This window comes from Furipterus horrens, unplaced genomic scaffold (assembly GCF_987537825.1).
Source record: "Furipterus horrens unplaced genomic scaffold, mFurHor1.1.pri manual_scaffold_8, whole genome shotgun sequence".
Classification (NCBI taxonomy): Eukaryota; Metazoa; Chordata; class Mammalia; order Chiroptera; family Furipteridae; genus Furipterus; species Furipterus horrens.
Genome location: NW_028327178.1, coordinates 88775117 through 88801307, shown reverse-complemented (window position 1 = coordinate 88801307; position 26191 = coordinate 88775117). Strand labels below are relative to the sequence as shown.

At 44.2% G+C, this 26191-nt stretch overlaps 1 protein-coding gene across 1 annotated transcript in view; it reads left to right on the top strand.

Annotated features, from left to right (window-relative positions):
- Nucleotides 1–4390: 4390 nt before the first annotated feature.
- The window catches only part of PSMF1 (proteasome inhibitor subunit 1), a 34925-nt gene continuing 13124 nt past the window's right edge, over nt 4391–26191 (top strand). The window contains exons 1-4 of the mRNA XM_090286165.1: nt 4391–4688; nt 10952–11104; nt 12793–12875; nt 24752–24946. Coding sequence (XP_090142291.1) covers nt 4560–4688; nt 10952–11104; nt 12793–12875; nt 24752–24946 — 560 coding nt within the window. The 5' untranslated portion in view covers nt 4391–4559. The remainder of the gene's footprint in view (nt 4689–10951; nt 11105–12792; nt 12876–24751; nt 24947–26191) is intronic.

Genomic DNA, 26191 nt, shown 5'->3' with positions numbered 1-26191 from the left:
AGACAGAAAGTAAAAAGGACTGGGAGGAGGGAGGAAGGGGGAGTTGATGTTTAATGGGTACAGAGATTCAGTTTTACAAGACGAAAAGAGTTCTGAGATGGATAGTGGTGGTGACTGCATAACAGTGTGAATGTACTTAATGCTACTGAACTGTACACTTTGAAATGGTTAAGAAAGTTAAATTTCAATTATGTGTACTTTACACCAATAAAAATCTTAAAAAAACAAATAGTGATATTAAAGTTATAATGTATTTTTAAAAAATAGAGTTTTCTTCTCCAGGTGTCAGATATGCTGGGGGAATGAGAAGTCTTGGGTTCCAGTTAGTATTGAACAGTACTAATCATGGAGAGCTTCCTGGAGGAAGTGAGGTGGTGAACTGATGTGAGGCAAAAGGCACAGAAGAATTTTAGCAGTGAGTGATTCTACCTCGGTGCCCATCTGGGCCCTGCCCCTTAGCTCACCTCTCTACAGTTTCCAGGGAGACAGTTTCTAAGGAGCTTGGAACATTCACATTGCTCTCACTTGACAACCAGAAACTGGTGGCTAACCATCTGCCACACTCTTTCCATCATCCTGGGCCCATGGGCTCTGCATTGCCCAGGCAGCAGGTGCCCAGCCAGGTAGGCATCTTCCATCTGTTCCCCTTCTGAGCCACACACAGGCCTCACAGCTGAAACTCTCTTATTGATGGAGGTAAGTCCATAGAAAGTGCTGGATGGATTGGGGGCAGACATGGACAACTCCAGCCCCACAAGAACCTCCCATATGTTCACATCCAAGGAGAACCCAGGAGACCCTGGGGTCCAGGGTGGACAGGACATAGTCCTGGCCCTTGAGGGACTCACAGCCCAATGCAGTATACAGAGCTTACCTTATTCTTTCTGTGGATAGATGCTAGTGCCTACTCCATGATGGCTGCTGGGCCAGAGGCTTTCAAAGACATGGCTCCCCCTTAATGCAGGGGGTGGGGGGTATATCAAATGCCACAGTGCCCTACTCACTCCTCAGCACTCACTGCTAAGCACCAAAGGCTACTTTCTCTAAACTCTGCAATTCTCTGCCTGAGGGTTTTCTGTGTCCCCAGAAGCAGCCCTCAACATGTGACAGACAGGGAGTGAGTGAGAAAACACCCCAGTTCCTTTGTTCTCAATTGGGACAACTCATGTCCCACACTGCCTCCTAGAGGTGCGCAGCAGAACCAGAATGCAGCTCCAGGTGCCCAGAGTCAACACCTTGGCTTGATCATATAACATCTACGTCTGCCTTCCCTTCCCTGTCTCACTTCAATTATCACTATTTTCTGCGATCAGCTCCAAAATAAACCATTCAAATCCTCGTCTCATGTTGACTTCTGAGGGAACCCAAACTAACAGGCATGATGATGTCTAACAGGGAACCAAAGTTCTATGAGATTTGAGCTGTAAGTAATTATATACAAAGCAGTGGACAGACCAAGGGGAGAAGGGGAGCTGTCTACCCAAGTGCAGACAATGGGGTTGGGAACACATTGTCTTAAAAAAAACAAATCTTAAAACAATAATTAAACTGACCAACAGCCAGTCTGCTTTTTATTACCACCATGAACCAGCCATTCTAATAAACTTCGATAATAAAATTCTTCTCCTCACTGAGGCTGCTAGCTCTCTCTGTCCCATGCCCACCCTTTGGCACCCCCACTGACCAATGGCACTATGGAGAGCTTAATTAATTTGGGGCAGAGGAGATGAGGCAAAGCTTCACTCAAGAGGCAGCATCAACCCTCTAATCACACAGTACTGGCTGTATTACACACTTCAAAGTCTTTGCATATGCTGTTCCCTATTTCTGGAACACCCTTTGTTCCTCAATTCACTCCCAATCTTCCACTAAGGTTCAGGGCAGTTGGGTATCTCTTCCTTCAAGAAGCCCTCCCTGACTCCTAGCCTGAATTAGTTGCCTCCTCTGGGCTTGCACAGATCTCCAAATGCCCCTTTGTCACAACAGTTTTCCCACTGGGTTACCTTTGTCTGTAACTTTTTTTTTCTTTTCTTTTTTTAAATCACTAGACAGTAAGCTCCCTAGTGGCAGGAACTATGGCTTGTCCACCTGGGCCTGGATTACAAAGTAGACACTTAGGGATGCGGCTGCCACTGGGTGGGCACCTTTGTGCAGTGCACAGCCTGCATAACCATCCATGGCAACCCAGCCGATGGAGATTTAGTGAATGATTTAATGAAGGAATAGGTGGAATTTTACATAACTTGGGAAAAACATTGCAAACAGAAGAGACTGAGCAAGCAAAATCAGGAATACCTGAAAGTGCTGAGCTTCTTGGTGGAAAGAGCAAACAGCTTTATGCCACAGGCAGTATATCTCAGGGGTTCCACAGACCCAGCTGTAGCATCACCCAGAGTGTGGTCAACATGCCTGCGTTCCATCTCAGACCTGCTCACCTAGAATCTCTGCAGATGGGGTTCAAGAATCTGGGCATCCCAAGGGAACCTCAGGAACACAAAAGTTGGAGAGATATGGGGCTAGCTAACAAAGTGAGTGGCGGACTGCAAAGGGGTGAGTGAGACTAGCCGGGCTGGGTTGAGCCCTGGCCAACAATTCATTAATTCACTCATTCGTGCATACATTCATTCAATAAGTATATATTGAGCTGGGAAGGTACTCAGGCATACCTGTACATAAGACAAACATGACCCTTCTACCTTTCTAATAGGAAGAGAGTAATTAAGTAAACAAGCAAACAGATACCTAATATAGCATCAGGTTATGATTAATGTTTTGCAGGGAAAAAAAAGCAGGGTAAGGGGTTAAAGAGTGGAGGAGGTTGTTTTGGATGGGTGTCAGGGAAGCCCTCCACTGAGGCTAGCAGGAGGAGTCACTTAAAAGAGAGGAATGAACCACGCAGATGTTTGGGGAAAGAACAGTCCAGGCAGTGACAGAAGTACATGCAAAGGCCTGGAGAACAGAACATGTGAAGGGGAGAGACTGGGTAGGAGGCTACTGCAGTAGTTCAAGTATGAGATGCTAGGAGATGAGCCCAGGGTGAAAGCAGTGAAACTCAGAATATATTTTAAGGGTAAAGATGACTAGCTTTGCTGTTGGATTAGATGTGGGCATGAGAGAAGATGGGCGTCAAGGTTATTGCAGGCAAGAATGCAGATGATGAGGGGAGAGTTAGAGGAAATGAGTCAGAGGGAGGTAAGGGGTAAGGGTAGGGTGGGGCTTGCAGACCACATGGAGGTTCCTGCAGAACATGGGAAGGACTTCACTTTTCCTTTGAGTGTGATGGGAGCCCTGGGAGGGTTTGAGCAGAGGAGGGATACAATTGGGCATGTATTTTAAAAGAATCTATAGTTGCAGAATATAGAACAAACTTTAGGGAGGCAGAGACGGAGTAGGGCAGGTCAGAGCCTGGTGTAGGCATCAAAATGAGAGATAATGATGGATTGCAGCAGAGTGCTGATTGGGATGGGAAACTGGATTTCAAGAAACCTGTTGAGGAAATACTAGGTGGTAAAAATCATGAAGGAGACAGGCAAGTAAGCTACTGAAATTTGGTAGTGGATCAAGAACTCCAGCTCAGCAGCAGGCAGCTGTGTCTATCTGGGGGAACTGGCCTCAATTCTCTGAGCTGGTTATGTCATCTGCAAAATGAAGGTGATCATGAAACGTACCTCATAGAATTGTTGTTAAGGTGATGTCAAGATTTTGGCACAGGATCTAGCACACAATAAATATTTAATAAATGCTATCCTAGGAGCCAGACAGCCAAGTTCCAATGCCGTCTCTGCCATTCACTGTCTAGCTGTGTCGCCCGGGTCAAATTTAATACTCTGTGGTTCCTCTGTTTACCCATCTGTAAAATGGTTCCTCTGTTTACCCATCTGTAAAATGGGGCTATCATTAATAGCAACCTTATAAGGTTAGGTCATGAGGATTAAATAAATGAATACAAGTAGAAAAACATTTTGAATAATGTGGCACGGAGCAAGAAATGAGTAAGAGCCAATTATTATGAAGATATTTTAGCTATATTTCATTACATCTTCCCCCACTAGCATACGGCCACCCCATTCTTGGGATGGTAAGTCTGTGGTTCAGAACAAGGCGCCTTCTCGAAGTCGCAACACCCTCCCTGCCTACAGTGGCCCTGCCAGCAACCAGGGAAGATCGGGATTCTCTTTTGAAGGGCCGCGTCCCCAGGGGCCCCGCCCCGCCCCTCCCCTCCTGGCCCGGCCCCGCCCCTCCCCTCCCCTCCTGGCCCGGCCCCGCCCCTCCCCTCCTGGCCCGGTCCCGCCCCGCCCCACCCGCACGCTGCCTGGCGGAACCTTAACGTGTTGCGCTCTGGTTTCCAGCCCGGTCGTGCTCGCGCAACTGCTCCGCTCTTCAGAGCTACTTCCGGTGGCCGCGCCCCCTTCCCCCCGGGTGTCTCCATTTTGGCCGTGGGTGCAGAAGCTGCCAGGAGGAGCGGGTCATCGGTGCGGCGTCATCAGTGCTCGGAGGGCCGAGTGGGTTCACCGCGCTTTCTCATTTCCTTCCTTTGCCCGCAGGAGCCGGGTGCGCACATGGCGGGCTTGGAGGTACTGTTCGCGTCGGCGGCGCCGGCGATCACCTGTGCGCAGGACGCGCTGGTCTGCTTCCTGCACTGGGAGGTGGTGACGCACGGCTACTGCGGCTTGGGTGCCGGAGACCAGGTACGCCACGGAGCCGACTCGGAGCTAGGGTGGAGGGGCTAAGGTGTCATCTTCCCAAACCTATAGGACCTAACCTTCCCCCTTCCCAACTCTGGGACCTGGGGTTCATGACACCATTGATACAGTCTGCGGATTGGAGAGGTGCTCTACTGTCCCAGCTGAGCCCAAAGCCCCTCACAACACAGCTGGCACACAATTGAAAACCCACCGTCAGAAACTTGCCTTCAGCACAGCCTGTCGGCCTCCGAGGTCAGGATTCTGTGGACCTGGCACTGAGACGGGGGTAGCTCCCCCGCGCACCCCTCGCCTACCCGAAGTACCCTGTGACCTCTGTCCCGCAAAGTATTGCCCTCATACTGTCCAGGGGCCTCCACCAGATAACTGGATCCAAGCACTGAGCTCTGACCTGCTCAGCCCCAGGCACGGGCCGTTTCCTCCCTCCTCAGCGAGGGCCCAGAGAACTCCAACACCCCTCATGCTTTGCAGACCACTCCCCGCTGTCATCCCCAGTTCAGGCTCTGGAAAACAAGCACCTTGCACATGTACACACATACACCCTGGGTGTGAGGGCCAGGTAAGGTTTCCTCCCCACATCTGTCCCTATGGGACCAACCTCTCCTGCTCTCCCATCCTCAGGCTCTGACCCTGGGGGCCTGTTGTCGTCACACAGAGCCCCAGAACCTCTGGACCCAACCTGCCTCACTAATTCTTTGCTGTAGCATTCTCCCGTCTTCCCCACTGCGCTCCTGTGACTCATGCTACACCTCAGCTTCCTGTGAGAACTGGGCCTGACCCCCTTAACGGCCCCTTTATTTGCCTTCTACTCCACCAGAGGAAATACCCCCCCCCCCACGCTTCCCACATACACACACTCAGAACCCCAAGCCTGCTCCTCACTCTTACTCTCTTCTCCCTCTCAGAACCTAGACCAGCTTGGGGGTACGGGGCGCCTCACCCCCTGTGTCTAGCAGGGAGATTTTGAACCTTAGTCTCATTTCTCACTGCTTCAGATCTTAAGCTGGCTAATCCTTCTTTAGTTGCTCAGATATACATCCAGAGTCTTAAACTTTCCCTCATCTACACAGAGCTTTAGGGATCCTACCTCAAAGATGGTTTATACCTCCTGAGCACCTAGAGCCAGGTCCCTCCCCACATCCCTGTCTGCCCCATTCCTCTCTTAGAACTAGTGACCAAGACCACCACATCCCTCTCACAATTGACTCCCACCAGTAGGAATTAGAAGCACAAGAACTGTCATGGGTATCAGGGTCTTCCTTCCCATCCCCTGACTTCAAGTTTCTCACTGAGACTCCTGATAAACACTTAGCATCCTTTGTCCCCACCTCTAGGATCACACACACATCATCCTTCATGTGGACTACAGGACTCTAAAGGCTGGGAAAGAAGAGCCAGTCTTACACATGCTAAGCAGGAACCATTTCTCCCTCCCAAATGCGTCTTCCTGGCCTGTCTGTCCACTCTGCACTTCATTCCACTTACCTTGCCTTTTATCATTTTGGGCCTTGGGATAAGGTAGAGAGAGTCCCCCCTCGTGCCCAGCAGAAACCTTATGTCGCTCCACCTGCCCCACTCTGATTTTCTGATCTTTAACAACTTGCCCCAGTCATTTCATGTCAGTCTTTCCTGAGAGGTTCTCCCAGGAAGCAGGTGTGTAGGATGTGCAGGCGGACAGTGTGTGGGGGAGGGGAGTTAAGACTTGGGCCTGACCTTGGAGCTCCCCAATTGGCCCTCAGCTCCACCCACCCCTTCCTTGTCTTTCAGACCTAATGCCTGCCCTGTTCTCTTCCCCTCCTTGTCTCTCTGGCTCTCCTAATTTCCTCCTAGCTAGCTACTGCTACTCTGACACTGTCAGAACCTCTCCCCAGGAACAGGGTTTTGTTACCGAGGGCCTGTGTGACTCCCTTCTCTTCTCCCCACTCCAAAGATAATATCAACACTGCAGATCTGCTTCCACCACTGATCCCCCCTCACATCCTGTCGGCCACTTTGAGCCACTTTGACTGCTTAGGGACATTAGTTCACATAGGTTATTATTGCCTCATTCCAACCAGCATCATTGCCTTGCCTTATACTCTGGGCCCCAAAATTTCCAGGTGAAATGTGCAGAAAGAATATGATCTCATTTTAATACTGCTTTAAAGAATAGAGATCCTTAACTAATTGTCAAAGATCCATCTAATTCCACTCTGGTCGTGGTGCCATGTGTTGAGTTCATGCAGAAAACGGTGCTGGCTCCACACATCATAGGGGAGGCCAGGGAAGGTGGAAAGCATTGCCCACTGTTTGTATGGCTACCCCCATGCTAAGTTCTGCATGCCCTTTGAGGGGATGGGTATTTGTATTGCACACTAGAGTGTATTTTTGTTGCTCTTTGCCCTTTTATTTTAAGTGCCATTGGAGCTCAAGTTGCACTTGTCCTCCTGTCACTTCTGCTGAGTCTGCTTTCATTCAGAGTTGAAGCTTTTTGGAGAAGCATCTTTCCTTTTAATTTATTTAAGAGACGGTTTAATTTTCTGGCCTGGGACCAGAAGACTCAGCAGAGACCGGCAGTGTCTGCCAAGCTCAGAGGATGTGTATGTTGCCTCTCCAGCCACCTCCTGCTCCCCACCTTTCTGGAGTGATAAAAGAGAGAGCAAGGTTCCAAAAGTGTGTGTGTACTTGATTATATAATATATTGACAGTTACATAAAAAGCTGAATTGTCTGCTTTTCTCTTTGGTTTTGTCCCCTTTGGTGCCGGGGAATTGTGTACATAAAACTTGGTTAGGAAAGCAGTGCATTCATTGGCTGCAATAAAAAGCCAGTGTCTGAATTTGGATAGCTGTCTTCATGTCCGCAGAATGCCTCATAAGAGCTTTACATCTCTGTCGAGTGGTCTGGGTGGCAGGGATATAGAGATGGCCGTAGACTTAAGTGAGAGAACTTTGTTTTTTGTTGTGGGAATCTCAGGATTATGATGAAGGAGAGAAAATGTCTGAATGATCTGTTGGAGTTTCTTTGGGTGCACTCTAGCCAGAGGCACTGGAATGAACTCAAGATCACTAAGTAATGCTTCCAGCCCCAGGACTTTGCCTAAGGGGGCAACTCTGTTTACTTTCTCAGGGCCAGTCTGGTGGACCTGGCTGGGAAAAAATCTTCTCCACCCACAGCCCAGGGAACCAGAAGCTCTGAATGCTAAATCCAGCTCTGTGCCTGACTTGTGGTGACTTTGGGCAATTCTCAGTCCCTGCCAGCCCCCTTATTTAGATTTTTTTATTGGAGGGAGTTAAAATACGCAACTGCACTTTGGCTGCTTCCCAGTTGTAGCTTTCTGGGAGGCCTGATATTTGGTGTCAGGGCCTAGAGGGCAGTTCAATGCCACGTTTGCCTGATATCACCAGGGCCAGTTGCTCTCTGTCCCACCTGTTTTCCCCATATCAGGGCAGCCCTTGGGCTGGGGAACATCGGTTCCACTGCAGTGAGAGGCATCAACCTCACTTGCCCCCACGATTCTTGCTTTAGAAGCCAGAGGTTATGGGGTAGTGAGCAGACTGAATTATCTATATTCCAAGAAAAAATTCTGATGGGTTGCTGTAGATGGAGGATATAAATTCAAAGACCCCTAACAGAACAAAGAGAGGCATATTATCTAACTATTGGCTCCCAAAGTAAAGCTTAAATCCACAACACTAAACATGTTCCAGGAAATTTACCCAGTCGGGATGAAGGGAGTTTCTCTTTCTCCCTCAGCAGAGTGGTTTGATTAGTTTCACTTTTGTTTTGTGCCACTCATTTCTCTGCTTCAGGCACTGTAAGCTTCCTTGTCATTCAGCCAGGTTTCAAACCGTGCCAGCTGCAACATCTTGAATTTTATTTGGGACCTCTTCCCCCATTGGATTCCTGAATACCAGTGGTGACCAAAATTGGAGACACCCCCCTCCATCCCCCCCAGTTCTCCACTCTTGGCCTCCAGCTGTCCTTGGAGTGTTTAAGGCCTACATTGCTGGACCTTTGTCTTTTGTCCTTGTTCTTCATCTTTGGTCCCACTGTCTTCCACTCTATTCTCATGAATACAGATTCTCCCAGTCCACTTTCTCCATGTTTAGCTACATAAATATGCATCCACAAAAAAAATATAAGGTTTTTTGTGCACTTTAACAAATTTTGCATAAATTTCCCCCAGCTATAAATTTCATTTTTTTCTTAACTTTTCTTTGCCATAGATATTTTTAAACTTTTATCTGCAACGCCACAATTAGATCTAGTTTGTTCCTTCTCACTGCTGTATCATATTCCTCTGTGAGCATATTTTTCATTTCACCTCCACTCTGGTGATGAAGATTCTTGGTCACGTCGTCTGTGCCTCTGTGCACGGCTTTCTTCCAGGAGTGGAGGTTTTGGGTCACAGTGTGTCAGCTCACCCCATTACACTAAATACTGCCAGGTTGCCCTCCAAAGTGGTTGTAGGAGTTTAGGCAGCCATCAGCAAGGAGTGTCTGATTCTTCCCACACCTACACAAATACCTGGTTAAAAAAAAAAAAGGAATCTGGATAATAACCAGTTTGATGAGTGTAACCTGGTATCTCGTTATTTTAACCTGTGCTTCTCTGAGTGCTGCTAAGTTGAACAACCCCTTATACATCAGTAGCTGCTCTTGTCTTTTGCTTGTTCATATCTTTGCCAGTTTTTCAAGTGGTTCCACACTATTTTTCAAGCATTCCCTTTATGTGCTAATTATTAATTCTTCTCATTTGTAGCTATGGCAAATATCTCATCCTGGCCCATCGCTGCCTATTACTTTGTAGTGCCTGTTGTTGAAGAGAAGCTTTAAATTATGAATAATCTCAAAGACAGCGCCTTTTTTCTTTTTTCTTTTTGTCAGTCTTGTTTAAGAAATCTTTCCCCACCTGGAAATCACTATCAGTTCTTTCTATAAAAAGAGTTTGAGAACTATTTTTCAGACTTCATTGTATAAAAGGAAAGTCATAGCATTACTAAAAAAGAAAAGAAAGGAAGACATCACAATTTAGGGATGCATTCGTACACCCACCAGGTTGGCAGAAAGTTTTAAATTTTTCAATAGCAGTGTTGCCGACTGCGCGGGAAAATAGGAACTTTATTACGTTGCTTATGGAAGTGTAATTCCACACCTCTTTGGAAGACAATTTCAAAACTTTATCTTATAAATTAAAGGTTCTTCCCCCAGACATACTGTACAGAAATTTATCCACATGTGTACTAGGAAATGTACACAAGAATGTTCATAGCTGGCTTTATAGTAGCTAAACAGATAAACTGTACCCACTCCAAATATCTGCCAACAAGTGAAAGTGTAACTGCAGCACATTCATACCATGGGATGCTGTATCGCTGTGCGCGGTAGAGCAGTAGGATGCTACCTAGTGAATCAACTGTAGTTAAATGCATTGATACGGATGACTGTCAAAAAACTATCGAATGAAAAAGGCAAGTGATCAGAGTAATGCAACTTATATAAAAGTCAAAAACATTTTAAAGAGTTTACTTTTAGGTAAGGAAAAGTAAAGAAATTTTTTGAAATACAGAGTAGTACTTACCCGTGAGGGGGAGGGTAGGAGTTTCTTTGGGGCTGTACTCAAGGAGTTAGAAGTATTGGGGATATTCTGTTTCTTAAACTGGTGGTAGATACGTAGGTGCCCATTTTATAATTCTTTTTTATCTTATACCTAGGCTGCATTCCATGTGTATGTGAAAATTGTTCATAACTTTTGTTAAACCACTGTGACATTTTGGAGGCTGATGATAATCGGAACCTGTACTTTTAGTCAGCACTCTGGTGACCCTGGTGTAGATGGCCCAAGTTCCAAACTTTGAGAAACACTACCTCAGAATTTCACAGTATCCCTGGAGGGGATAGGTCTTATTCTTGGTAAGGGGATGGCGAGGAGATTACTATTGAAGGAAGGCTGTGGGTTCTTGACAGGTTCAGGGCTGTGTGACAGAGGCCGTGAGAGATGAGAGAGGAGCAGGAGCAGGAGTCCACAGACCTGGGTCCCAGACCTCTGACTTGCTGTAGGGCCTTGGACATTTTTTTTTTTTAAGTATATTTTATTGATTATATTGTTACAATAGTTCCAATTTAGGGCCTTGGACATTTTATTTCTCCTGACCTCCATGTCCTCATCTGTGAATTGAGGGATGGGATTAGATCGTCTATAAGGTCCTTTATAGCTCTGTGTTCTGAGGTTGTGACCTTCCTCCTCTCAACCCTGGTGTCTTCTCAGCCAGGTCCCAGTGACAAGAAATCAGAGCTGCTGCCTGCTGGGTGGAACAGCAACAAGGACCTGTACGTTCTCCGGTATGAGTCTAAGGATGGGACCAGAAAGCTCCTTGTGAAGGCTGTCACCGTGGAGAACAGCATGATCATCAATGTGCTGGTGAGTCTCTGAGACATGGAGGCATCCGCTGATGGGAGTGGATGTTGGGATCATGTTTTTGAAATGGGAGCAGATCTTGGGATCATGTTTGAAAACCCATTTAGCTGTGTGGGTGTAGAGCCCTGATTGTTGTGAGTGCCGCCTTTACCCAGAGACGGACTTCTAGAACTTAATCCTGAGGCAGGAACCCTAAATATAGAAAAGCTTTGTACTTGGATAGTTTCACCACCTGGTATTGTAAAGGAGGGGCTTTCCATCACAGGGGAGTGGTTAAGTAAATTAAGATAAATCCATTCAGTGTCAACATGGGAGGAAGAAACTCACCATAGCCCCAGGGGGCTACTTTTAGTTCTTTATTATTATTTTTTTTAGATTTTTATCCTTACCCAAGGACATGCTTAATGATTTTAATACGAGGGGAAGGGAGGGAGAAAGAGAGGAAGAGAAACATTAGTCCAGTTGCCTCTCATATGTTGCCTCTGGTACGTACCCTGACCAGGGACCAAACCTGGAACCCACGCATGTGCCCTGACTGGGAATCGAACCCACGACCTTTTGGTTTACCAGACACTCTCCAACCAAGTGAGCCACACCAGCCAGGGCTACTTGTAGTTCTTTAGCTATCTGCTGCCTTGGCTTGGAGTGTGCACACACACACACACTCTCTCTCTGTCTCTCTCTGTCTCTCTGTCTCTCTGTCTCTCTCTCTCTCTCTGTCTCTCTCTCCCCCTTCCTTCATCCTTCTTTAACCAGAACTGCTCCCTCATTCTTCACTTCCTCAAAAAGCTCAGTCCTGACTACCTATTCTCACCTGTCAGAAAAACCTAAATTGTTCCTGTCTCCTTCATCGTTTTATTTTCCTGCCTGGTACCACAATGTGTAATCATGTACTTGTTTATGCTTTGGGTTAACATTTGTATTCTGTCACTGGACACGCAGCACCATGAGGGCAGTGATTCTCTTTTCGTTAGGATGTGATCTGATTGCCTTTATTGCACTGCGCATGGCTGTTCTCACTCAGTATATTTTGGAAGTCTTTATGTAGAAATGCATATTGGTATACCTTATTCATTTACTATGTAGTATTCCATAATGCCGTGACTTAATTATCCCTTTCCTTTTGGAAGAACACTTAGATCTTGTATCAGACAAGGTTCTTTGTTGCAAATGACAAAATCCCCTCAGATTAGTCTAAACAGATTGGCTTTATTAAAGAGTTGGGGTAGCTGATTGAATTGTTGGAAGGGCTGGAAAACAGGTTCACATCTGGGCTCCAGGACAGTGCCCCAAACCGTGCCATGGACACCGCTGCTGGTGCCACCGCGCTGGGCTGTTAGGTACTGGCCAGTACCGCCAGCCCTGGTGCTCGTGCACGGGCCACCGGAGCTGTGAGCCCGGATTAGCACGCTGCCTGTCTCTCGTTCAGCATGCTTCCCCATGGTACCCACTCAGCGGCAGTTGTGCATACATTTGGCACCTCAGTTACATGCCTGTAGCTGAGCCTAGCAAGTAGATTTCCCAGGCCCTGTCTCAGAAAAACGATAGTCCTAAGTCAGAGAAGTCTCCAAGCATTAGAAGGGTATTTTCTATATTAGAGATAGTCCTTATATTTGTCTCTTTGTGCACATATGTATTTCTTTAGCCCAGAAATAGTCCCAGTCTCTCACTTTTTATTTTTATTTTTCTAGGAATATGGCTCAGAGCAAGTGTCAGACTTGACCATCAACTTGGATGATTATATCGATTCAGAACACCTGACTGACTTCCACAGGTACTTCTAAGTGATAGTTTTCCCTGGGAAAAAGAGAGAACCAGTGGACAGATATAAGGAACGGAGTGGAGGTAGCTAGAGAATTAAGGAAGGTTAACAGAAGGATCTTTCCCTCCTGGGCACACTCACTTCTCAGTCCTCTTTTCCTATTTGTAATTTACCTGAAGAGAAGACTCATATGGGAAATGCCACATGGAATAAAATCATGCAGCCAGGAGTCCACAAGTGCTGTAGTGGCTGTGGAGGAGATACGAGGCTGGGCAGGCAGACGACAGTCACAGTAGGCTCCTGGAAGAAAAGTGTCCCCAATCAGGTCTCCACTCTACTCCCAACTTTTTTTTTAATAGACTACTTTTTAGACCAGTTTTGGGTTGCGCAGCAAGTGTAGAATTCCCATGTACCTCCTGCCTCCCGCCCCCCACAACAGCCTCCTTCACTGTCAGCATCCCTCACTAAAATGGTGCACTTCTAGCAGTGGATGAATCTGTACTATACTGATGCACATTATCACCCAAGTTCCATGGTTTGCTTTAGGGTTCACTCTTGGTGTTGGAGCGTGTTTAGGTTTGTAAGAAACCGCCAAACTGTTTTCCAAGGTGGCTGCACGATTTTACATTCCCACCAGCAGTGAGTGCACGTTTCTGTTGCTCCACGTGCTCGTCAGCATTTGCTAGTGTTAGCCATTCAGATCTCAGCTGGCCGTTCTAACAGGTGTGTGGTGATATCTTTTGTTATTTTGATTTGCAGTTACCTAGTGGCATGTGATGCTGAGCATCTTCTCATATGCTTATTTGCCATCTGTATCTAAGAATTATTTCCAGACTTTATGAACCTTAACCCCTAAATATTTTAGCATTTATCTCCTTACAAGGACATTTTCCTTTATAATCTTAATACAGTTATCACACTCAGAAATGTAACATTGAAACATTGGTATCATTTAATGTAGCAGTGTCCTTTTTAGCTAGCTAGTCTTTTGGCTTTTGGTTTGAGGGTTTTTTTCTTTTCCAACCAAGATCACACATTGCGTTTATTTTCATGTCTCTTCAACTACCTTTCACCTAGAACAGTTTTGTAGATTTTTTTTTTAGTGGCATTGATATTTCTGAAGACTTGAGGTCAGTTGTTGTGTAGAATTATTACCAAGCAAAGGGGGGTTCTTTCACGTGGCACCTTAGTGTAAAACCCAACGATTAGTGTTGAGCAAAACAGGTCTTTATTTATAATATTCCAACCTGAGGAGGGCTGTGAGCACTCCTGCTCAGACCCTTGTTCTCCCACGGGACCCAGCACTTCCTATGTTCTATTAAAGGCCATAATCCAGAACCAAGCCCAATAGTTCCCCATCCCTCATCTGTCAGTTCTCTTCTCCAGGGCCTGGGGTCTGATGTCATCAGCCTCCGTATAATAGTCCAGGAAAGCGTGTTGCACTGGATCATGATGAAGTCCAGGTTTTAACAAAGACTTTTCTGCATGTAAAAGTTTAGAAAGTCCAAAGTCCAGGGGTGCAAGGCGGAGTCCTTGGTGGCTTGGAGTCCATGGAAGCCAGCATGATCAAAGCAGTGGCATGCGTGCTTTCTTACTAGGCCAGGCCGCATGGCCTCCCTTCCCTTCTTTCAGACTGTGTGACTCCGCGCCCTTTGAAAACCTCATGGTTTTCTCTACCTCTTTGCAAACCATGTGGCTTTCTCTCTCTTTACAAACTGCATGGCATTCCCTCTCTCTCTACCTTCTTGCAAACCACATGGCTTTTCCCTCTTTACAAACTGCATGGCGTTCCCCTCTTTCAAAACCTCATGGTTTCCCCTTCTGCTTAATGGCTGCCACCTTACTTTTAAATCCCCGACAGCCTGTGCCTCAGTGGGCAGGGCGACCAATCGTGGCCACCAGTGGAATCTCACACAGGCCGGTTAAGCTCATAAGTCACCATTCTATGGTCAAAACCCCTCCCATCTCCTTGGTGCCTTGTAAGGCCATGTGTATTTGCATAACTAAGACACTAGCTACCCGCTATGGATGTGCAAAGGCATCTCTTAAAGAAAAATGGCTGTGTTCCACTGAGCCCCATCCCCCAAATTTTGAGGATGGCCTTTTTCTTCACCCTGTAACAGAATGTTCAGATTTTTTTCTTCAAGATTGGATTTGTCAGATTGTTTCCTTATCATTTGATGTAAGTTGAACATTTTCAACAGGAATACTACATAGGTGAGGCCATGTTCTTAGTGTTTTATATCAGGCATGTGATGTCTGCCTCACAGATGATTTTGTTCAGTTTGATCACTTGGTTATGACAGTATCTGCCAGCTTTTTCTGTAGTAAAGGCATTTGCTTTCCATTGTGTTTAATAAGTGCTGTGTGGGATTATACTAGCAGATGAATAATTCCTTCCTAATGGTCTTTCACCTAGTAGTTTTAATATCTATTGATGATTCTTGCCTGAATCAATTATTATTGTGATGATTATAAAATAGTAATTTGCTATATTTATTATTATTTCTGCATTTATTAGCATTTTTAAAGAAAGATCTCCTATTCTTGTCCCCTTTATTTTTAATTTTTAAAATATCGGTATAGATTCTTAGATTCTTTTTTTATTCAGCGTTATAGTCTGCTTCTGTCATTCCTTGATGGCTCAGGTTGTTCCAGAGTTGACCATTAGGCACCCCTTTCAGCTGCCCACTTTGTCCTTTTGACATGTCCTCATCCTCTGAGACTTTTCATACTTTCTGGCACAAGAAGAGTCTAGCCTCACTCTGCATTTTCCTTGGCCCTGCCTTGAAATTAGCTATTTTTCTAAGGAAGCTAATGGTTCATAAAAAATATTTCAAAAGTAAAATCTGCCCCCTGAGTGTGTTCAGTAAGGCTAAGGATGTCACTGCTTCCAGGCCTTGTCAGGGAATAGAGCTGGGAAGCTTTTTCCTTTAAGTTTGTTTTTCTTAAATTTCAAACTGATACTTTTATTTTTTTTATCTAACCCCATAGGATTATTATTCTCTTATTCCATCCTTTTGTCTCCCTTCTGTGGTGAGAACTCTGATGTCCAACGGCATCAATATATTTACTTAGTTGTTTGATCCTAAAATACACATTAATAGTTTATAAACTGCTTCATCAGTACCTATCAAGAACAAATCTAAGTTTTAAATACTATTTCTTCCCAGGTCTTTCTGTCCTTTGAGTGTGTCCCACTGAGGATATATATAGTCAAGAGTATTGTGTTTAAAAGGTACTTAGATTAATGCTTGTTTTCCCAGTGTAATAAAATTTTCTGTGTGGTACGTAATTTGTCCCATTTATTTCCACTGTATTCCATTTTAGAGACTTTTCCCCCATCCTTGTTGATCTCCTCAGGGTTTTGCAGGAAGCCTGGCCTCACTGTAAATCTACAGTCATCGGAACTGCCTAGAAATGCTTGTTACATTTAGTTGTATCCAATCAGCAATAACCATTTTGAACCCACTACCCTCTTGTCAGATTTCCAGAGCACCAACCTCCATCTTTCCGGCCACCCCTCCGTGTCTCCTCCCCTCTTCCATGCAACCTCCATGTGAGGAGATCCCAACATCCACTGCTGCTTACCACCGGCCAGTTGATTTCCCGCACAGCAGTGAGACCAGCTTTTTTAAAACATGGATCAGATCATGGTTGGAAAACCTTTGCTTGAAATCATTTGGTGAAATCTTCCACATGTTAGCATGGCTACTATCGAAAAAAGTTTGTTTTTTTTTCAGACAGTAAATATTGGAGAGAAAGTGGAGAATTTGGAACCCTTGTACACTATTGGTGGAAATGTAAAATGATGCAGCCACTATAGTAAGTGGTTCCTCAGAAAATTAAATTATCATATGATCCCCCAGTAATTGAAGGCAGGGTGTTGAAGAGATATTTGTACATGGGCGTTCATAGAAACGTTATTCACAATAGCCAAGAGGTGGAGGCAGCATAGGCGTGCATGAACAGCTAGGAGCAGTGAATGGATGAAAAAATGTGGCATATACACGCAATGGAATATTATTCAGCTTTACAAAGGAAGGAAGGGCTTCAACATGAATCTTGCGGACTTTATGCCAAGTGAAATAAGGCAGGCACAAGCAAACAAACAGTGTGATTCCACTTACCGAGGTACCTAGAATAGTCAAAAGTCACAGAGACAGAAGATACAATGATCATTGCCAGGGGGCTGGAGAGGGGAGCAGAAGGAGTTGGTGTTTAGCGGGTACAGAGATTCGGGTTTGCAAGATGAGAAGAGTTCTGAGGTGGATGGTCGTGAAGACCGCTCAGTAATGCGAATGCATTGAATGCTACTGAACTGTATGCTTAAAGTCTTTTGTTGATACAATTTTAAACATTTTTTAAATTAAAAAATAAAACCAAATCCTTTCAGTGAATTTTCATTTCTCTGAAGATAAAGAACAAAATCCTTGATGAGGCCTCAAACCTAGAACCCAAGCCCTCTGGCCTCATCCTGGGCTGCTCAGCGGGTCTCGGCCGTGGTGCCCCCCCACCTGAGCGCTCTCCCCTCTGCCTGCCTTGCTCTCCCTGCTACCTCTCTAGCTGGCTCCTGTTCTTCCTTCAGTTTTTGTTTGAATGTTGGCTCCTCAGAGAAGCCTTCCTGTCCCCTCCATGTTTGGTGTTTTGAAACAACCTTAAGAATTTAATAAGTGGGTATTTTATGACTCACTTCTTAGAGGTGATCTCCCCTCCTAGCGTGAGGTCTCCTTGAGGGCAGGCGCTGGGTCTTTGGCACGTGGCAGACAAAGGAATCAAGGAGTGGGGTGAGGCCAGGAGTGGCCTTGGCAGAACTGCTCTTCTGGGTGCTGCCCACACCATGACCCCACCATACCCCTTAAGAAGGTAGGGGAAGGACCTTTGGAGTGTGGTTCCTCTCTTGACTTCTTCACTGTGGAATTCCACCGGGAGAGAAATCGACAAAGCTTGTGGAAGAACCCAGGCCTGAATTATGCTGTTCATGCACCTTAGAGCATTTGGGTGCCTCAGCAATACTGAGAGGGGAATGGTGGTAATGTTTCCATTTATTTTTAAAAAAAATACATTTGTTGCTGGGGTTTTGTGTGTAGGTGTTTTGTTTTGTTGATTACTGTGAAATGAGGGACACCGTAGTACTATTTCAGAGTGCTGTTCTGAGGGAAATGAGATGTCAGCACAGAATGCTTAGTGCTGCGCCCAAGCTCTTAGCAAATAGGCACAGGGAGAAAATCCAATCACCAGGAATCATCTCTATGGCAACAGGGGCTTTGAGAGCTAGGGTACGATCTGCCTCCTGATCATACCTCCCTCTTCTGCCTCAGCAGCACTGAGCTGCCTGCTTCTAGCCCCTCCCCCACGTGGCCCTCCCTATTGTCGTCATGGCCTGTCTTGTCTGTTTTAGGTAGTTACTTGTGCCCCTTGGTGAGCAGACTGCAGTTTGCCAAGGAGTGCAAACGTGTTTTCTTCTGCCATGCCCTTTCTACGTTAGACAGGACGACAAGCTGTCTTTTGCTTCTACCAAATTGCAGTTCTGCTGAGACTTAGAAATTGTGTGAGAACTTCACTCAGTAGTTTTTAAATCAGACCTGAGTTCTGCAGGTAAACATCTTACATAGGGAGATCAGAGGTCTTCCAAGTGCATCACACACAGTTTAACTGATTGGAAAAGAAAGAGGAGTTAGATTTATTTATCCCCTCCAACCAACTTGGTCAGGGAAGCAGTGAAGTCCCCAGACTTCTGTGTTCTAAGTAGAAACCTGTTCTTTGCAGGAATGAATGGACCACAGGCCCTTAGCACCTTCAAGGCATTGCAGGTATTATTACTTTCTAACCATGGGACTATTTTCTTCAAGCGCCGTATTCTCAGGATTGATACTAAACTGGTTAAAGTGGAGTTGCTCTGGTGGAAAAATTGGGAGCAGGAAATGAGAGCTCCCTGTGCCCCATCCACATGGCTTTCTCCCTTGCCCTCCTGGGCCCCCTTCTAGCTAGAGAAGAACTGAAACCACAGATCCAGTCTAGCCTCAGTTTACTTTATGGTTATATAATAAATGTATTTTTAATTAAACTTTTATTTTTAATTGTAGACTTACATGCAGTTGTAAGGAATAATACAGAGAGACTCTTTGTATCCTTTATACAGTTTACCTCAATGATAACATTGTAAAAACTATACTGGCTGTTACAGCCAGGATTTGACATAGGTACGATGATACAAAGCATTTCTGTCACCACCAGGATCCCTCGTGATGCCTTTTTATAGCCACACTCACTCTCCCTGGCAGCCATTATTTATTCATTTCTAAAATTTTGTCATTTCAAGAATGTATAAATAGAATTATACAGTATGTAAGCTTTTGGGATTGGCCTTTCTTGCTCAGCATAATATCATCTGAGTTGTTGCATGCATCTGTTCCTGTGTTGTTGAGTATTTCATGGTGTGGATGTACCAAATTTGTTTAATCATTCCTTAGTTAAAGGACATCTGAGTTATTCTCAGTTTTTTGCTAGTATGAATAAAGGTGCTATGAACATTCATGTGTAGGCTTTTGTGTGGACACAATTTTCATTTCTCTGCAATAAATGCCCGAGTACAGTGGTAATTGGCATGTTTAGTTCTTTTTAAGAAATTGCCAAACACTTTTCCAGAGTGCCATTTTACACATCCACCACCAGTGTATGAGTGATACAATGTTTCTGTATCATCATCATCATCGATATTTGGTGTTGTCACTGTTTTTCGTTTTAGTTATTCTGGTAGATGCGTAGTGATAGCTCATTGTGTTTTTAATTTGCACTTCCCTAATGGCTAATGATGCTGAGCATCTTTTCATGTGTATGTTTACCATCTTTATATCTTCTTTGGCAGTGTCTTTTCATGTCTTTTGCCCATTTTCTAATTGGCTTTTTAATTTTTTTTACTGTTGTAACTTTGGGAGTTCTTTATGTATGTTTCAGTTGTAAGGCCTTTGATAGGTGGTGGTTTAAAAATACTTTCTTTTGGCCTGTATTTTGAATTTTGATGTCTATTTAATCAATTTTTGCTTTTCGTGTCAAGCATAAGAACTCTTTGCTTAGCCCTAGATTCCCAAATATTTTCTCCTATGTTTTTTCTAAACATTTTACAGTTTATAGTTTTGTTTTACATTAAAGTCTGTGATTTGCCCTGGCTGGTGTGGCTCAGTTGCTTGGAATATTGTCTCGTGAACCAAAGGTCTTGGGTTTGATTCCTGGTCTGGGCAGGTTCAGTTTCTCTGTCACATCTATGTTTCTCTCCCTCTCTTTCCCCCTCCCGTCCCCTCTCTGTAAAAGCAGTGAAAAGGTGTCCTTGGGTGAGGATAAAAAAATAAAGTCTGTGATTTATTTTAAGTTAATTTTTATGTAAGATGTGAGGTGTAGGTAGAGGTTCATTTTCTTGCCTGTGGATGTCTAATTACTCCAACACCTTTTGTTCTTTCATTGAATTGCTTTTGCAACTTTGTCAGAAATCAGTCATTGGTACTTGTGTGGGTCTGTTTCTGGGTTCTCTGTTTTTTCCATTGATCTTTGTGTCTATACCTCTGCCACTATCATACAATATTGATTATTGCAGATATGTTGTAGACCTTAATATTGAGTAGAATGACTCCTCCCATTCACTTCTTTGTCAAAGTAGTTTTAACTATTCTAGGGACTGTGCCTTTCTGTATAAACTTTAGAATTAAAGTTTGTGTCTTAAAAAACCTGCTGAATTTTGATAGGAATTGCATTAAACCAATAGATCATTAAACTTATAATGGGGAAACTTGACACTTATATGAACATGGTATATTTTCATTTACTTAGGTCTTAATTTGGTTTCTTTCATCATCATTTTGTAATTTGAAACATAGAATCTGAGCATGTTTTTGTTATTTCTTTTGGCTGTTTAGAGGTGATTATAAATGGTGTTCTCTTCAAATGTTCATTGTTAGTATATAGAAATGCTATTTATTTTTGTGTGTTGATATCATATCCTGTCTTGTATATTGAACACTTAGTGAAATCAGTGTTGGAGTTTTCTATAGGTTCCTTGAGAATTTCAAGGTAGGTAGACTCATGTCATCTGCAAATGAGGAAGTTTTATTCCTTATCTTCTAATCTGTATGCTCTTTCTTTCCTATTCCAAGTGGCTAGAACTGCCAGTATTATGTTCAGTGAGAGAGGTGAGAGACAACGCTCTTGCCTTGTTCCCAGTCAACCTATTCGGTCTTTCATTACGAAGTAAATTGTTTGCTATAGGTTTTTTTTGTAGATGCTCTTTATCAAATTGAAGAAGTTCCCCTCTGTTCCTAGTTTGAGAGTTTTTATCATGAATGGATTTATTATGGTGGATTTTATCAAATTCTTTTTTTTTTTTTTTTGCCTCAACTTATTTATTTTTCTTAGCTTATTGATATGGTAAACATTTATGAATATTGAACCAGCCTTGCATACTTACAGTAAAACCTGTGGTGCATAATTCTTTTTATATATTTTTAATTCAATGTGTTAGTATTTTGTTGAACATTTTTGCACCCAAGTTCATAGGAAATACTGGTCTGTAGCTTTCTTTTTTTGTACTCATTATCTGGTTTTGATATCAGGATAATACTGGCCTCATAAAATGAGTTGGAAAATGAGTCCTCCTCTTGTATTTTCTGGAAGTGACTATAAATTGATGTTATTTCTATGTTAATTTTTTTGAATGTTTGGTAGGCTTCTCCATGGAAATAATCTGGACCTAGAGATTTCATTTTTGGAGTGCTTAAGTGTGAGTTTACTTACTATAATAGATCTATTAAGATTATTTCGTTTTATCTGACTTGTTACAGTTTTTGGTTTTTGAAGAATTGGTCTAAGTTGTTGGATTAAGTTGTTCATACTAGTTTCTTACTATCCTTTTATTGGCAACAGCGCTGTTGTACTACCCTGTTTCATTCTTGATATGGGTGATTCGTGTCTTCTCTCTTTTTATGTTTGCCAGTCTTACTATAAGCTTATCAATTTTATTCTCTTTTTTGGGAGAACCAGCTTTTTAATTAATTTTTTCTATTATTTTCTTGTTTTATTGATTTCTGTTCTTTATAATTTCTTCAACCTGCTTTGGGTTTAATTTGCTCTTCTTTTTCTAGTTTTTTTTTTTTTTTTATGTATTTCCTATAGTAAACTTTTATTGTTATTTTATTTTATTTTTTAATATGCTTTATTGTTTATACTATTATAGTTGTCCCAATTTCTTTTCCCTTTCTTCCCCTCCACCCAGTGACCCCCCCCCTCCAGTTGTCCCCCGCCTTAGTCCATGCCCATTGGTTGTGCATATAGTTCTTCTCAACATCTTCCTGTCTACTCCACTCCCTCCTACTATGCTTCTTAATTCCTGTACCATCTCCCTCCTTTTCCCCCCTCCTCCCTCCCCACTGACCTCCCCTCAGAATGTTCCCCATACCTATAATTCTTTTCCCACTCTCGTTGCCTACTTAGTTTGCCTTTGTTTTAATTCCCTAACTTCTGTTGTTGGTTGTTGTGATACAGTTTCCATTTTAATGTTCATGGTTTTGATCCTCTTTCTCTTAAACAAGTCCCTTTAACATCTCATATAACAGTGGTTTGGATCTGATGGACTCCTTCAGTTTTACGTGGTCCTGGAAGCACTTTCTCTGCCCTTCTATTCTGAATGACAGCTTCGCTGGATAGAGTAATCGTGGTTGTAGGTTTTTGATTTTCATTACTTTGAATATTTTTTGCCAGTCCCTTCTTGCCTGCAGTTTCTTTTGAGAAATCAGCTGACAGTCTTATTAGGACCCCTTTGTATATAATTCTCTTCTTCTCTTTTGCTGCTTTTAAGTTTCTCTCTTTATCCTTAATTTTTGACATTTTGATTATAATGTGTCTTGGTGTGGTTCTCCCTGGGTCCAGTTTATCTGGAACTCTTTGTGCTTCCTGGACATGTAAGTCTATTTCCTTCCCCAAATTTGGGAAGTTCTGCTTCATTATTTTTTCACATACTTTCTCAATTCTAGTTCTTCTTCTTCACCTTCTGGCAGCCCTATGATTCAGACTTTGGTCTGCTTATAGCTGTCTGATAAGTTTCTGAGCCTCTCCTCATTTTCCTCACTTCTCGTTTCCTCTTTCTAGACTGGTTGGCTGTTTGTTTTTTTCCTGTGTTACGATTTGTTGATTTGATCCCTGATTTTCTTGCCCTCACCACTAGTTTCTTATGTGTTTTCGTTCATTTCAGCAAGCCTAGCCTTCATTCCTTCCCTGTCTTGTTTAAGATCTGCTGTTAGGTCTGTAAGCATTTTTATAACCAAAGCTCTGAACTGAGCCTGAGAAAGATTTCCTATTTGCTGCTTTGTTAGATTAGATATTTGCTGTCTGGTCAGCTGCGTCACCGGGATCTCTATCATGATCTGTGCCATCCTGACCGTTTTGTGTTTACCTTTGCCTGGGCAGGGCTGTCACACCTCTTATGCTATAGGGGGTGGAGCCCTGTGCACTCGTCATAACCGGGCGACCCTTCTCACCCTGCTGTGGCGTTTTGTGTGGGGGTGGGGTCCAAGATGGATTCCTGCCGTTCACTCTCCACTGAGAGACTGGGAGCCTCCTCCTCCGTCCCCACCCCCTCCGGTACTCACAGTCCAAGGCAATGGAGGTCTGCCTTCCCCGGCTTTGGAATTGCGAGTTGACGGGTCTGGTCTGCAGCCAAGGGTGCCCCAGGCACTTCTCACATCTCCTAAATACAGGTATCTGTGCTTACCGCTGTCCTGCCTCCGTCGCTGCTGCCGCCGCGGACTACACAGCTTGAACTCTCCTCCCCAGCTTCGCCTCTCCTACCTGTCTGGACGAGCACCACTTCTTTATAACTTCATACGTTGGACTTCCATTTATTTTCTGGAACTTCTGGTTATTACTGGTTTTGTGTTAGTTGTATTCCTTCTCAGTTGTGGAGAGAGAAGGACCGTGTCAGTCTCGGCCTCCATCTTGGCCGGACGTCTCCTGTGTGTGTTCTCTTCTTTTTCTAGGTTCTTATGTCAGAATTTTTATTATTATTTTTTCTCTTTTCCAGTTTAAACATTTAATGCTCTGAAGTTTCCTCTCAACACTGCTTTAGGTATATCCCACATATTTTAATTTGTTGCATTTTTATTTTTATTCAGTGTTTTATATTTTGTTCAAGACTTCCTCTTTGATTCATGGATTACTTAGACTTATGTTGCTTAATTTCTGCATATTTAGAGACTTCCTTTCTGTATTTAGTATGATTCTATATGGTCATAGAACATAGATGATTTCAGTTTTTACATTTGTGAGGTTTTCCTTTTGACCCAGGATGTTGCTCACTCACTGTTACCTCAGTCTTCCTCAGTGCTTCATCTCAAGCTCACATTGCTTGTCTCTCACAGGCAGAGAAGAGAGGCCCAGAGCAGCCTTCCAAGGGCCCCTGAGTTAATGACAGGGCTACACCTTGAGCCCCCAGAGCGCTGCCTACCTGGACAGGAACCTAGTTCATTCTCCCCATGGAGCCTTTGCCTTCCATGACTCTTCCCATGACACATGATGAACACACAATTGAGGGTGGGGTGGGACAGGGTATATACAGAGGAGCAGCCAGTCCAGGCCCTGCTGTGCCCTTACTCTCTCACCTCTTTCTAATGGGGTGGTAAATGAGGAGGGGCAACTCAGATGCCTAAGAAGCTCAAGCCCAAATCTCAGACACAACGCCGGGCTGTTGCCCCCCTCACGCAGGCCCGCTGGACGGCCCGTTCCCACTCTTGCAAACGGTCTAAGCGTAAGGCCAAGAACTGTCAAGGCCACCACAGCCACCAAAATACTATATGCAGGGTTGCCAGGCAGCGGCAAGCAGTTGACACCTCATCTGCTTCCTTTAGGGCCTACAAGAACAGTGAGGAGCTTCGCTCTCGTATTGCGTCTGGAATCATCACACCTATCCATGAGCACCGGGACAAGGCTACTGTAAGCAGTCCCCGCCAGGAGTTTCCCCCTGCCACTGCCGGAGAGGTGGACCCACTCCGGATTTACCCACAGCACCCACAGCACCCACAAACTAGCCGGCAGCCTTCTTGGTGAGTACAGATCCCCCAGTGGGCAGCCTGTGCTTCTGCTGAAGGATTCTAGCCATGTCCATCCTGCTGCTTGACCCCGTCACTGGCTCCTTATGTGTCTTCAACAGAATTGTCAGTCTTGGTGTATGGAGATAGAAAACAGAGACATAAGTAGAGCAGTGAGTTCCTGCACTGCTACTGGTCACCCTAACTACCCAGCATCTTAAGGCTGTCTGCCGCCTTTCTAAGTTCACAAGGAGGCTCTGAGTGAGCCCAAGGGTTAGTGCCCATAGGGACTGTGTTCAGTACTCCTACGTGGCTGCCCAGGTGACTCAGTTATTTATTCCAGAGTTTTTTGTGTGCAGGGTCCTGCACAGGCTTTTTGGGAATGTGCAAAGACGCCGAAGTACTTTCCCAGGGAGGATGTGGTCCCGGTGTCTTGCCTATTTCATTTTATTATAGTCCCCTGACCTCTTTTGACAACTTCAGAACTTTTCCAAAATAGCATTGGGTATGAACAAATCATGCCCAAGATCTTTGCAGATGAGGATAGTAGCATTTAGGACTGGAGACTTCTGCTCTGAGGGAGGAGAGGAGGGCCAGGGAGACTTTAGTCTGGCTGAGATGACACTCCCTGATTTGGAGTTCACAACGTGGTAGTAATGGTGGGCGGGACTGGCAGAGTTGCAGGGAGGGTTCTCTTTGGGGCCATTGTAAGCTCTCAGTAAGTGTCTACTGCCACTGTTATTTTATCCTATTTGGCAATTATATACCTTTGGTTAGTTTTTAAAAGGGAAGTTGATTTAATTATTACAATAAGTAATAATTGGCGATCTCTTTGGCAGTCTTTAGAAATGTTGGGTCCTATGGGAGAGTAGAAAATAATAAAAAGTGGCTGAAAGTCTGCAACAACTTGTCTGGTCTAACATTCTTATTTTAGACAGGAACAAAAAGTCATGAGTCACCAATTAAGGGACAGAGCCAGGGCTGGGGTCCAGGTGTTCTTATACCCAGCACAATGCTCTGCTGTGATATAACCAGAATATGGGCATCAAGATTTAAGAAAAGGCCTGGACAGCAGTCAAATTAGAGAAGATGTTTAGACCTTAAGTAGATAATAACTCTCAGCTCTCTTAGACTTACTGCCCAGCTCAAAATAAATAGTCTGTGAAATGTCCTTTACTCTCTCAAAATGAAATTCATAGACTCTCACTTACTGAACGTACAGTTTCAAAAGGAGTTAGTATAAAGTCCTAACTATAATAT